Source organism: Oncorhynchus keta, chromosome 5, assembly GCF_023373465.1.
Source record: "Oncorhynchus keta strain PuntledgeMale-10-30-2019 chromosome 5, Oket_V2, whole genome shotgun sequence".
NCBI lineage: Eukaryota > Metazoa > Chordata > Actinopteri > Salmoniformes > Salmonidae > Oncorhynchus > Oncorhynchus keta.
The window spans coordinates 26087217-26099716 of record NC_068425.1 but is presented as its reverse complement, the minus strand read 5'-3'; the positions used below and the strand labels follow the sequence as shown (position 1 = coordinate 26099716).

Sequence of the window (12500 nt, the reverse complement as noted above, 5' to 3'; positions counted from 1 at the left end):
AACAGTAAAACTTACACCCACAAGTTTCAAAGGAATATACACATTTCAAATGTCATATCATGGCTATGTACAGTGTTATAATGATGTGCAAATAGTTCAATCACAAAAGGGAACATTAATAAACATAAATATGGGTTGTATTTACAATTATGTTTGTTCTCTCTTGTGGCAATAGGCCACAGATTTTGCTACTGTGATGACACACTGTGGTATTTCACCAAATAGATATGGGAGTTTATATATTTTGGGGGGAATTCTTTGTGGGTCTCTGTAATCTGAGGGAAATATGTCTCTCGAATATAGTCAGACATTTGGCAGGAGGTTAGGAAGTGTAGCTCAGATTCCCACCTCATTTTGTGGACAGTGTGCACATAGTCTGTCTTCTCTTGAGCCAGGTCTGCCTAGGGCGGCCTCTCTCAATAGCAAGGCCATGCTCACTGAGTCTGTACATAGTCAAAGCTTTGCTTAATTTGGGGTCAGTCACAGTGGTCAGGTATTCTGCCACTGTGTACTATTTGTTTAGGGCCAAATAGCATTCCAGTTTGCTCTGTTTTGGTAAATTAATTCCAATGTGTCAAGTAATTATCTTTTTGTTTTCTCATGATTTGGTTGGATCTAATTGTGTTGCTGTCCTGGGGCTCTGTGGGGTCTGTTTGTGAACAGATTCCCAAGACCAGCTTGCTTAAAAGATTCTCCTCTAGGTTAATCTCTCTGTAGGCGATGGCTTTGTAATGGAAGGTTTGGGAATCGCTTCCTTTTAGATGGTTGTAGAATTATTGAACTGCTCTTTTCTCAATTTTAATAATTAGCAGATATCGGCCTAATTCTGCTCTGCATGCATTATTTTGTGTTTTATGTTGTACACAGAGGATATTTTTTTTGCAGAATTCTGCATGCAGAGTCTCAATTTGGTGTTTGTCCCATTTTGTGAATTCTTGGTTGGTGAGCGGACCCCAGACCTCACAACCATAAAGGGCAATGGGTTCTATAACTGATTCAGGTATTTTTTGCCAGATCCTAATTGGTATGTCAAATTTAATGTTCCTTTTGATGGCATAGAATGCCCTTCTTGCCTTGTCGCTCAGATTGTTCGCAGCTTTGTAGAAGTAACCTGTGATGCTAATGTTGAGGCCGAGGTAGGTATTGTTTTTTTGTGTGCTCTAGGGCAACGGTGTCTAGATGGAATTTGTATTTGTGGTCCTGGCAACTGGGCCTTTTTTGGAACAGCATTATTTTTGTCTTACTGAGATTTACTGATGGCCCAGATCTGACAGAATCTGTGCAGAAGATCTAGGTGCTGCTGTAGGCCCTCCTTGGTTGGGGACAGAAGAACCAGATCATCAGCAAAGAGTAGACATTTTTGACTTCAGATTTTAGTAAGGTGAGGCCGGGTGCTGCAGACTGTTCTAGTGCCCTTGCTAATTCATTTATATATATGTTGAAGAGGGTGGGGCTCAAGCTGCATCCCTGTCTCACCCCACGGCCCTGTGGAAAGAAATGTGTGTGTTATTTACAATTTTAACTGCACACTTGTTGTTTGTGCACATGGATTTTATAATATCGTATGTTTTTCCCCCAATTTCTATAGAAGACCCTCATGCCAAATTGAGTCAGAAGCTTTTTTGAAATCAACAAAGCATGAAAAGACTTTGCCTTTTGTTTTGGTTTGTTTGTTTGTCAATTAGGGTGTACAGGGTGAATACGTGGTCTGTCGTACGGTAATTTGGTAAAAAGCCAATTTGACATTTGCTCAGTACATTGTTTTCACTGAGGAAATGTACAAGTCTGCTGTTAATGATAATACAGAGGATTTTCCCAAGGTTGCTGTTGACGCGTATCCCACGGTAGTTATTAGGGTCAAATTGCAGAAGATGCCAAAGCTGAGTTTGATGAGTTTGATGTTAAAGAGTTTTAAAAAACGAATTGAAATTTGTGGTCTGAATATTTTATCATTTCATTTAGGCCAACACCACAGGCCTTTTTGGGTCAGAGGGTTTGTATTTTATCCTGTAGTTCATTGTAGCTCTCTCTAACTCTGTCTCTGTCTCTCTCACCAATATCGCACTTCTCTAATTTCATCGTCGGGAACGTCAAACTCAATCCTATTTCCCTGCCTTCTTCTCAATTAATGATTCATATTTTATCCCATTACATTAGTCAAGGAAATCCAGTTTCTGCCTGCCAAATATGCTTGCTGTATGCAGGGAGTCATCTATCGGCACTGCCTTACCTTTTAACAGTCTGAATTCCATCTGAATGCATGGGTTTGTTATTAGTTTAGGCTGGGGCGTTACCAAGGAGATGGAATGCTTTTTCTATTCTCCTATGTCTGCCTATCTCCTCTACTGTGTTGCTTCTCTCGGTCACGTACCAGTCCTGGAGGTCTGAGGAGAGCTCTGTGGCGATTTCTGATTGGTGCTGTAGGGCAGAATGCTGAATGTTATGGTATCGGCTAGCCGATTGGGGAAGGACTGCATGTCCAGTACTGTGGGAACTAAATCAAACATTTTTGTGCAAGGTTTTGATTCCTTTCATCATGTTTCTTCGTACGTTTTCTTTTCAGATAAATACATTCAGTTGTGAAAAGAAATGTTGAATGTCTTCCAGTCTGGCTCTTTTAGTATTAAGTGGAGGAATGTGTCATAGATAGAAAACCTACTAGTGCTTCTACAGTTAGCTTGCATACGGGATAGTAGCTACATTGAATAGAGCTGAAATGCTACCTGAATCACAATGAAGACAACAGAGAAGAATGGTTTCGCAACATTTCAATTTATCCCCAAAATAAATAAATTAATGCATTTGAGTCAATTTAACAAACACAGCCAATCTCTTCATATCAACACAATAAAGCCACTACTTAATACAGTGTTCTTCCTGTCAGTGGTCAAGTAACCAGAGTGGAGGAAACTGGAGGAACCAATTGGTGCAGCAATGGGCTTTCAGTGGCGTGGACAGGCACGTTGTAACAGGTTGCTGAATTCCCTCGTTAAGTGCCAGTGTGGGTGGCACTAATGAGACACAGTGGATACTTGATTTGATCCCCACAAATAGCTTAACAACTGACTAATGTCTATTATATTAGATCATATACACTGAGTGTACAAAACATTAGGAACACCTTCCGAATATTGAGCCTTTTGACCTCAGAACAGCCTCAATTTATTGGGGCATGGACTCAGTCCATGGTGATGCTGGCCCATGTTGACTCCAATGCTCCAATGCTTTGACACAGTTGTGTCAAGTTGGCTGGATGTCCTTTGGATGGTGGACCATTCTTGATACACACGGGAAACTGTTGAGTGTGAAAAAATCCAGCAGCATTGTAGTTTTTGACTCAAACTGATGCGCCGGGCACCTACTACCATACCCCGTTCAAAGGCACTTAAACCTTTTGTCTTGCCCATTCACCCTCTGAATGGCCCACATACACAATACATGTCTCATAGCTTAAAAATCCTTCTTTAACCGGTCTCCTCCCCTTCATCTACACTGATTGAAGTGGATTTAACAAGTGACATCAATAAGGGATCGTAGCGTTCACCTGGATTCACCTGGTCAGTCGATGTCATGGAAAGAGCAGGTGTTCCTAATGTTTTTTTTACACTCAGTGTATGTTGGGATGGCTCTATGCAGAGAGGCAGAGAGAGGAGACTACCACTCAAGTTCTCTCTCTGTGTGGAGGATCAGAGGGGGTTTATATGAATCAGAATTGGCTTGTGGGTTGACTGGGTTGCATGGTGTTGATTTTCCCTGACCAAATGTTGAAAAACAATGACCTGGTGTGTTTCTGGTGGGCTGAGCTATATTAGCCTGGTCAATAGCCTGGTCACTTACACATACCATCACACAATAACTGCATGCAGATTTAATTAGGGTTGCTGTTTGGGCAGACCTGCAGTAATTACTATCTGCTGCCAGCGTGGGAGTTCACCTCGCACAGAGACACACACAGAGACATAGACGTTTAGCACACACAGAGACACACACACATCCTTCACACACACACACACACCTCTCACACACACTGATCAACTCTCCATACCAAATGTATTTAATATTGTCTGTGCTTAAACTGGAACATAGTGGATGCACAGTAACATGCAATACATGACTCCAGAGCTTTGGCTCTGCGCTTCACAGCACTGTATGGGTTTTGACAGACAGCCGTTCTGAACTTGAGCATCTGTAAATTACGATGAATCTATGTATTTTGAAAGATGAGACGTTGAGGATTATAATAAATACCACTTTGATGTCATCGAAGCCAAATGTCCAAATGTGCACTTCACAAAAAACTCATGTCAAATACAGTGTCGATGTTTCTGATCACTATGTTTGATGTACAGTTACACTATGAGATGGTGTTCTACCCTGGGTTGCCCTGAACAGACTGAACCTGTTTGTTCTATTATGATGAACATTCTCCGCATCTGAATGAACTCGTGACTCGGTTCTTTGCACACCGTACGACCTGCTTTTCTAATAGCATTGTGAAAGCCTCACACCGTAAGATTGTATTTTATAATTTAGCTGGTCATGTTGGCAATAGAACAAGCTTTCAAATCATGCCCACCTGACCCAGATTGTGATTTATAATGGACCGTTACTGGTTGCGTGAACAACAACAGTAGTTGTGTTTATGTTGCACCAACCCCACATTTTCCAGAAATATTCTTATCATGTTACTGAATGTATCCAGAGTTTTTTTCCTTCGATTTCATTATTGACAAATGCTGTGAATTGTATAGTTAACGTAAAATGCACATAAAATCAACAGTGTAAAGTTTGGATTCATTCAGTCTTGTGTCAGGTGAACTAAACTCAGTACAAAAAGAAACGTCCCTTTTTCAGGACCCTGCCTTTCAAAGATAAATAGTCAAATCCAAATAACTTCACAGATCTTCATTGTAAAGGGTTTAAACACTGTTTCCCATGCTTGTTCAATGAACCATTAACAATTCATGAACATGCACCTGTGGAACGGTCGTTAAGACACTAACAGCTTACAGACGGTAGGCAATTAAGGTCACAGTTATGAAAACTTAGGACACTAAAGAGGCCTTTCTACGGACTCTGAAAAACACCAAAAGAAAGATGCCCAGGGTCCCCGCTCATCTGCGTGAATGTGCCTTAGGCATGCTGCAAGGAGGCTTGAGGACTGCAGATGAGGCCAGGGCAATACATTTCAATGTCCGTACTGTGAGACGCCTAAGACAGCGTTACAGGGAGACAGGACGGACAGCTGATCGTCCTCGCAGTGGCAGACCACATGTAACAACACCTGCACAGGATTGGTACATCCGAACATCACACCTGCGGGACAGGTACAGGATGGCAATAACAACCTCCCGAGTTACACCAGGAATGCACAATCCCTCCATTAGTGCTCAGACTGTTCGCAATAGGCTGAGAGAGGCTGGACTGAGGGCTTGTTGGCCTGTTGTAAGGCAGGTCCTCACCAGACATCACCAGCAACAACGTTGCCTATGGGCACAAACCCACCGTCGCTGGACCAGACAGGACTGGCAATAAGTGCTCTTCACTGACGAGTCGCGGTTTGTCTCACCAGGGGTGATGGTCAGATTCGCGTTTATCGTCAAAGCAATGAGCATTACACCGAGGCCTTTACTCTGGAGCGGGATCGATTTGGAGGTGGAGGGTTCTTCATGGTCTGGGGCAGTTTGTCACAGCATCATCAGACTGAGCTTGTTGTCATTGCAGGTAATCTCAACGCTGTGCATTACAGGGAAGACATCCTCCTCCCTCATGTGGTACCCTTCCTGCAGGCTCATGCTGATAGGACCCTCCAGCATGACAATGCCACCAGACATACTGTTCGTTCTGTGAGTGATTTCCTGCAAGACAGGAATGTCAGTGTTCTGCCATGGCCAGTGAAGAGCCCAGATCTCAATCCCATTAAGCACGTCTGGGACCTGTTGGATCGGAGGGTGAGGGCTACGGACATTCCCCCCCAGAAATGTCTGGGAACTTGCAGGTGCCTTGGTGGAAGAGTGGGGTAACATCCCACAGCAATAACTGGCAAATCTGATGCAGTCCATGAGGAGGAGATGCACTGCAGTTCTTAATGCAGCTGTTGGCCACACCATATGATTATTTTTTTTACCTTTATTTAACTAGGCAAATCAGTTAAGAACAAATTCTTATTTTCAGTGGGTTAACTGCCTTGTTAAGGGGCAGAACGACAGATCTGACTGTTACTTTTGATTTTGACCCCCCCCCCCTTGTTCAGGGACACATTATTCCATTTCTGTTCGTCACATGTCTGTGGAACTTGTTCAGTTTATGTCTCAGTTGTTGAATCTTGTTATGTTCATACAAATATTTACACATGGTAATTAAGTTTGCTGAAAATAAACGCAGTTGACAGTGAGAGGACGTTTTTTTTACTGAGTTTATTATGTCCTCACCTTTAGTCTAATAATTTCCCCATAATCTCCAAACTGTTCCGTTTTCATTTCTATCATGGTATGCATATGCTTTCCATATTTTATTCTGTAACAAACATTTCAATTTAGCCCTATAGGTCAATTCCCACGAGTTTAAGGGATTTCAATAATGATGATGAAAATAATAATATTAATATATTGTATTTATATAGTGATTTTCAAGGACCCAAAGTCACTTTACATGAATTAAAACAAGAATAAAAAAATCTAAAACAATACCATTCTAACCAGAAATAGAATAGAAAGATGAAACAAAGAGTAGGGAGAAGGGCTCGAAGAGTAGGGAGAAGGGCTCAAAGAGTAGGGAGAAGGGCTCAAAGAGTAGGGAGAAGGGCTCATAGAGTAGGGAGAAGGGCTCAAAGAGTAGGGAGAAGGGCTCAAAGAGTAGGGAGAAGGGCTCATAGAGTAGGGCGAAGGGCTCAAAGAGTAGGGAGAAGGGCTCAAAGAGTAGGGAGAAGGGCTCAAAGAGTAGGGAGAAGGGCTCATAGAGTAGGGAGAAGGGCTCAAAGAGTAGGGAGAAGGGCTCAAAGAGTAGGGAGAAGGGCTCAAAGAGTAGGGAGTAGGGCTCAAAGAGTAGGGAGAAGGGCTCAAAGAGTAGGGAGTAGGGCTCAAAGAGAAGGGAGTAGGGCTCAAAGAGTAGGGAGTAGGGCTCAAAGAGTAGGGAGTAGGGCTCAAAGAGAAGGGAGTAGGGCTCCCAAACACATCAAACACATGGTTTCCATGTATTACATACCATTCCATTGACTCCATTCCAGCCATTATTATGACCCGTCCTCCCCTCAGCAGCCTCCACTGGTGTGTGTGTATGGGGGGAGTATTTAGGTGGAACTGAAAGATGGTGAAGACTCCGTCAGGGATGGTTGTGGATTTCCAGAGCCTCAGCACAACCCTGGAGAAGGCCCTGTTGCAGCTTGGGAAAGCTTGGAAAAACAAGGTGACCTGTTGTGATCAGGGCCAGTTCCAGAGCCTCAGCACAACCCTGGAGAAGGCCCTGTTGCAGCTTGGGAAAGCTTGGAAAAACAAGGTGACCTGCTGTGATCAGGGCCAGTTCCAGAGCCTCAGCACAACCCTGGAGAAGGCCCTGTTGCAGCTTGGGAAAGCTTGGAAAAACAAGGTGACCTGTTGTGATCAGGGCCAGTTCCAGGCATAAGTGACATAAACTCAGTCGGGGTCTCAATCTACTATTGTGAGTAAGCTAACATGTCAGCTAACAAATCAAACAAACCGACCGGGCACACAGGGCACGTGCCCAGAGGCCCTGACCTCCAGTAGCCCCCATTGATTTTGTTAGTTGTTCTCACTCAGATATCATAATAACATATTAACTTAAGTCATTACAAAATTTGTAAAATTGCAGGAAAACTGCAAAAATTTCTCTCCAACTCATGACAAAAATGGTAGAATTGCAGTAAATTTGCTGTAAAACTGCAAAACAAATTATCTCTGCCCCATGGAAAAATGTGTGGAATAGCATAACATGTTTTATAAAATTGCAAAGTTTTACTTTTAAAACATACATTTCTCTCCACCATTAAGAGAGGGGCCACCAAAATGTTTTGTTGTGAGGTGGGGGGCCCAAAAGGCTTGATCTGAGTCATTTTGTTCTGTTCTCTGCTGTAGCAGCAGTGATAGGAACATAAGGCGAGCAGGGTACTGATGATTTGATCCCAAAATATTAAGCTGTCATGATTCATTACACATAATACTACAGTACTTACTATACAATTCTGTAGAAAACTGTATTATACTGTAGAATTCTATACTATACACTGTAGTATACCTCGATCATGTATAGTACTTACTATAGAATGTTGTAGTATACTGTAGAATACTATAGTAAAAAGTAGAGTACACTACAGACCACAAAAACAATTCAGTAATTACTATAATATAAACCAATATTATTTTCTTACTACAGTATTGATACTATAGTAAACTGTAAATATTACAGTATACTACAGTCATATCTGCAAAACTATAGTAAATACTAGAGTATTCACTGTAGTATTTACTATAGTGAATACCACAGTGAAGTCTTCAAAAACACTACAGTGAATACAATTTGTTTTTCATTTGGGTACATATTATGATCCAAACATTCTTTCTATCCCACTATGCCTGTAATTTATACAAATATTATCATCATCAACAACATTTTCCTCTCTGTTGCTGAGTCTAATGGAAGTAAAGCTGCTAGACAGAAAGGACCTGTGTCTCATTGCTTTTATGTGTTTACTAGCTACTAACCGTCTCCTGAGGCACGAGAGGCGAGGCTGGACAATTCTAGCTACCAACGTTTCTGTCGACAATCAATATGCAAAGCACATCTGGGCATCTAAGGCCAAGATCTCATTTGTACCAAACACTGTACCCCTAATAATATTTGTCCACTGATTACAGCATATAATGTAATCAAGAATTACACAGCAGGGAAAATGACTGCTCCCTGAGCCTCATTTTATTGGTCATAACTCTATGTTGTTTTTTTGTCACAAAGAGATGAGAGAGAAGGTAGCAGAAAAACAAGAGAAACAGGCAGGAGCAGTGAAGGTGGAGTGATGGGTGTTATCTATATTTGTTCAGGCTGGTTCCGTTTTCTCCCTCCTTCCCAGGCCTTTGCTAAGTGTGTGAGAGTGTGAAAGGTCCTTTAATAAGACCCTGCACTGCAGGGGTGTTGCCAGGTCCCCTTAACCCCAAAATAAGATATAGAGCAAAGAAATACAAAAACAACACAAAATATAAACTGAAAGGGTAAGAACAACCCCGAATATAAACTGAAAGGGTAAAAACAACCCAGAATATAAACTGAAAGGGTAAAAACAACCCAGAATATAAACTGAAGGTGTAAAAACAACCCCGAATATAAACTGAAAGGGTAAAAACAACCCAGAATATAAACTGAAGGGGTAAAAACAACCCAGAATATAAACTGAAGGGGTAAGAACAACCCCGAATATAAACTGAAGGGGTAAGAACAACCCATAATATAAACTGAAGGGATAAAAACAACCCAGAATATAAACTGAAAGGGTAAAAACAACCCAGAATATAAACTGAAGGTGTAAAAACAACCCCGAATATAAACTGAAAGGGTAAAAACAACCCAGAATATAAACTGAAAGGGTAAAAACAACCCAGAATATAAACTGAAGGTGTAAAAACAACCCAGAATGTAAACTGAAGGTGTAAAACAACCCGGAATATAAACTGAAGGTGTAAAAACAACCCAGAATATAAACTGAAGGTGTAAAAACAACCCAGAATATAAACTGAAGGTGTAAAACAACCCTGAATATAAACTGAAGGTCTAAAAACAACCCAGAATATAAACTGAAAGGGTAAGAACAACCCAGAATATAAACTGAACTTGTAAAAACAACCCAGAATATAAACTGAAAGGGTAAAAACAACCCAGAATATCAACCGAAAGGGTAAAAACAACCCATAATATAAACTGAAAGGGTAAAAACAACCCAGAATATAAACTGAAAGTGTAAAAACAACCCAGAATATAAACTGAAAGGGTAAAAACAACCCAGAATATAAACTGAAAGTGTAAAAACAACCCAGAATATAAACTGAAAGTGTAAGAACAACCCAGAATATAAACTGAAAGTGTAAAAACAACCCAGAATATAAACTGAAAGGGGTAAAAACAACCCAGAATATAAACTGAAAGTGTAAAAACAACCCAGAATATCAACCGAAAGGGTAAAAACAACCCAGAATATAAACTGAAAGGGTAAAAACAACCCAGAATATCAACCGAAAGGGTAAAAACAACCCAGAATATAAACTGAAAGGGTAAAAACAACCCAGAATATCAACCGAAAGGGTAAAAACAACCCAGAATATCAACCGAAAGGGTAAAAACAACCCAGAATATAAACTGAAAGGGTAAAAACAACCCAGAATATCAACCGAAAGGGTAAAAACAACCCAGAATATAAACTGAAAGGGTAAAAACAACCCAGAATATCAACCGAAAGGGTAAAAACAACCCAGAATATCAACCGAAAGGGTAAAAACAACCCAGAATATAAACTGAAAGGGTAAAAACAACCCAGAATATCAACCGAAAGGGTAAAAACAACCCAGAATATAAACTGAAAGGGTAAAAACAACCCAGAATATCAACCGAAAGGGTAAAAACAACCCAGAATATAAACTGAAAGGGTAAAAACAACCCAGAATATCAACCGAAAGGGTAAAAACAACCCAGAATATAAACTGAAAGGGTAAAAACAACCCAGAATATAAACTGAAAGTGTAAGAACAACCCAGAATATAAACTGAAAGGGTAAAAACAACCCAGAATATAAACTGAAAGTGTAAGAACAACCCAAAATATAAACTGAAAGGGTAAAAACAACCCAGAATATAAACTGAAAGTGTAAAAACAACCCAGAATATCAACCGAAAGGGTAAAAACAACCCAGAATATAAACTGAAAGGGTAAAAACAACCCAGAATATAAACTGAAAGGGTAAAAACAACCCAGAATATAAACTGAAAGGGTAAAAACAACCCACAATGTAAACTGAAGGTGTAAAAACAACCGAGAATGTAAACTGAAGGTGTAAAAACAACCCAGAATATCAACCGAAAGGGTAAAAACAACCCAGAATATAAACTGAACGGGTAAGAACAACCCCGAAAATAAACTGAAGGGGTAAAAACAACCCACAATGTAAACTGAAGGTGTAAAAACAACCCACAATGTAAACAGAAGGTGTAAAAACAACCCAGAATATAAACTGAAGGTGTAAAAACAACCCAGAATGTAAACTGAAGGTGTAAAAACAACCCAGAATATAAACTGAAGGTGTAAAAACAACCCAGAATATAAACTGAAGGTGTAAAAACAACCCAGAATGTAAACTGAAGGTGTAAAAACAACCCAGAATGTAAACTGAAGGTGTAAAAACAACCCAGAATGTAAACTGAAGGTGTAAAAACAACCCAGAATGTAAACTGAAGGTGTAAAAACAACCCATAATGTAAACTGAAGGTGTAAAACAACCCAGAATGAAAACTGAAAGGGGTAAAAACAACCCAGAATATAAACTGAAAGGGTAAGAACAACCCCGAATATAAACTGAAATGGTAAAAACAACCCAGAATATAAACTGAAAGGGTAAGAACAACCCCGAATATAAACTGAAAGGGTAAAAACAACCCAGAATATAAACTGAAAGGGTAAAAACAACCCAGAATATAAACTGAAGCGGTAAGAACAACCCCGAATATAAACTGAAAGGGTAAGAACAACCCCGAATATAAACTGAAAGGGTAAAAACAACCCAGAATATAAACTGAAAGGGTAAGAACAACCCCGAATATAAACTGAAAGGGTAAAAACAACCCAGAATATAAACTGAAGGGGTAAAAACAACCCAGAATATAAACTGAAGGGGTAAAAACAACCCAGAATATAAACTGAAGGGGTAAAAACAACCCAGAATATAAACTGAAGGGGTAAGAACAACCCCGAATATAAACTGAAGGGGTAAGAACAACCCATAATATAAACTGAAGGGATAAAAACAACCCAGAATATAAACTGAAAGGGTAAGAACAACCCCGAATATAAACTGAAAGGGTAAAAACAACCCAGAATATAAACTGAAGGGGTAAAAACAACCCAGAATATAAACTGAAGGGGTAAAAACAACCCAGAATATAAACTGAAGGGGTAAAAACAACCCAGAATATAAACTGAAGGGGTAAGAACAACCCAGAATATAAACTGAAGGTATAAAAACAACCCAGAATATAAACTGAAGGGATAAAAAGAGACAATGCCCTAAGGAGGAGAAGAGAAAATAATCTGACATGACAGGGAGTTGACTGTCTATTTGACGAATGTATATCTCTGCTAATTGCATCATGTTGTGTTGTCAAGTAAGTGCCATTGAGTTAATAATAGATTAAATCATAGTGTAAATTCACCTGATGCAGCCTACTTGATGGAGGGAGGGAGGGAGGGAGCATCTGGGTGAATTATGTTGAGATTAATGAAGATGTTTT

The 12500-nt window shown here is 40.1% G+C and overlaps 1 protein-coding gene across 1 annotated transcript in view; it reads left to right on the top strand.

Moving 5' to 3' along the window:
• LOC118377826 (potassium channel subfamily T member 1-like) overlaps positions 1-12500 on the top strand; it is a 59719-nt gene that overhangs the window by 22181 nt on the left and 25038 nt on the right. Inside the window, exon 14 of the mRNA XM_052520007.1 lies at positions 7325-7553. Coding sequence (XP_052375967.1) covers positions 7325-7553 — 229 coding nt within the window. The remainder of the gene's footprint in view (positions 1-7324; positions 7554-12500) is intronic.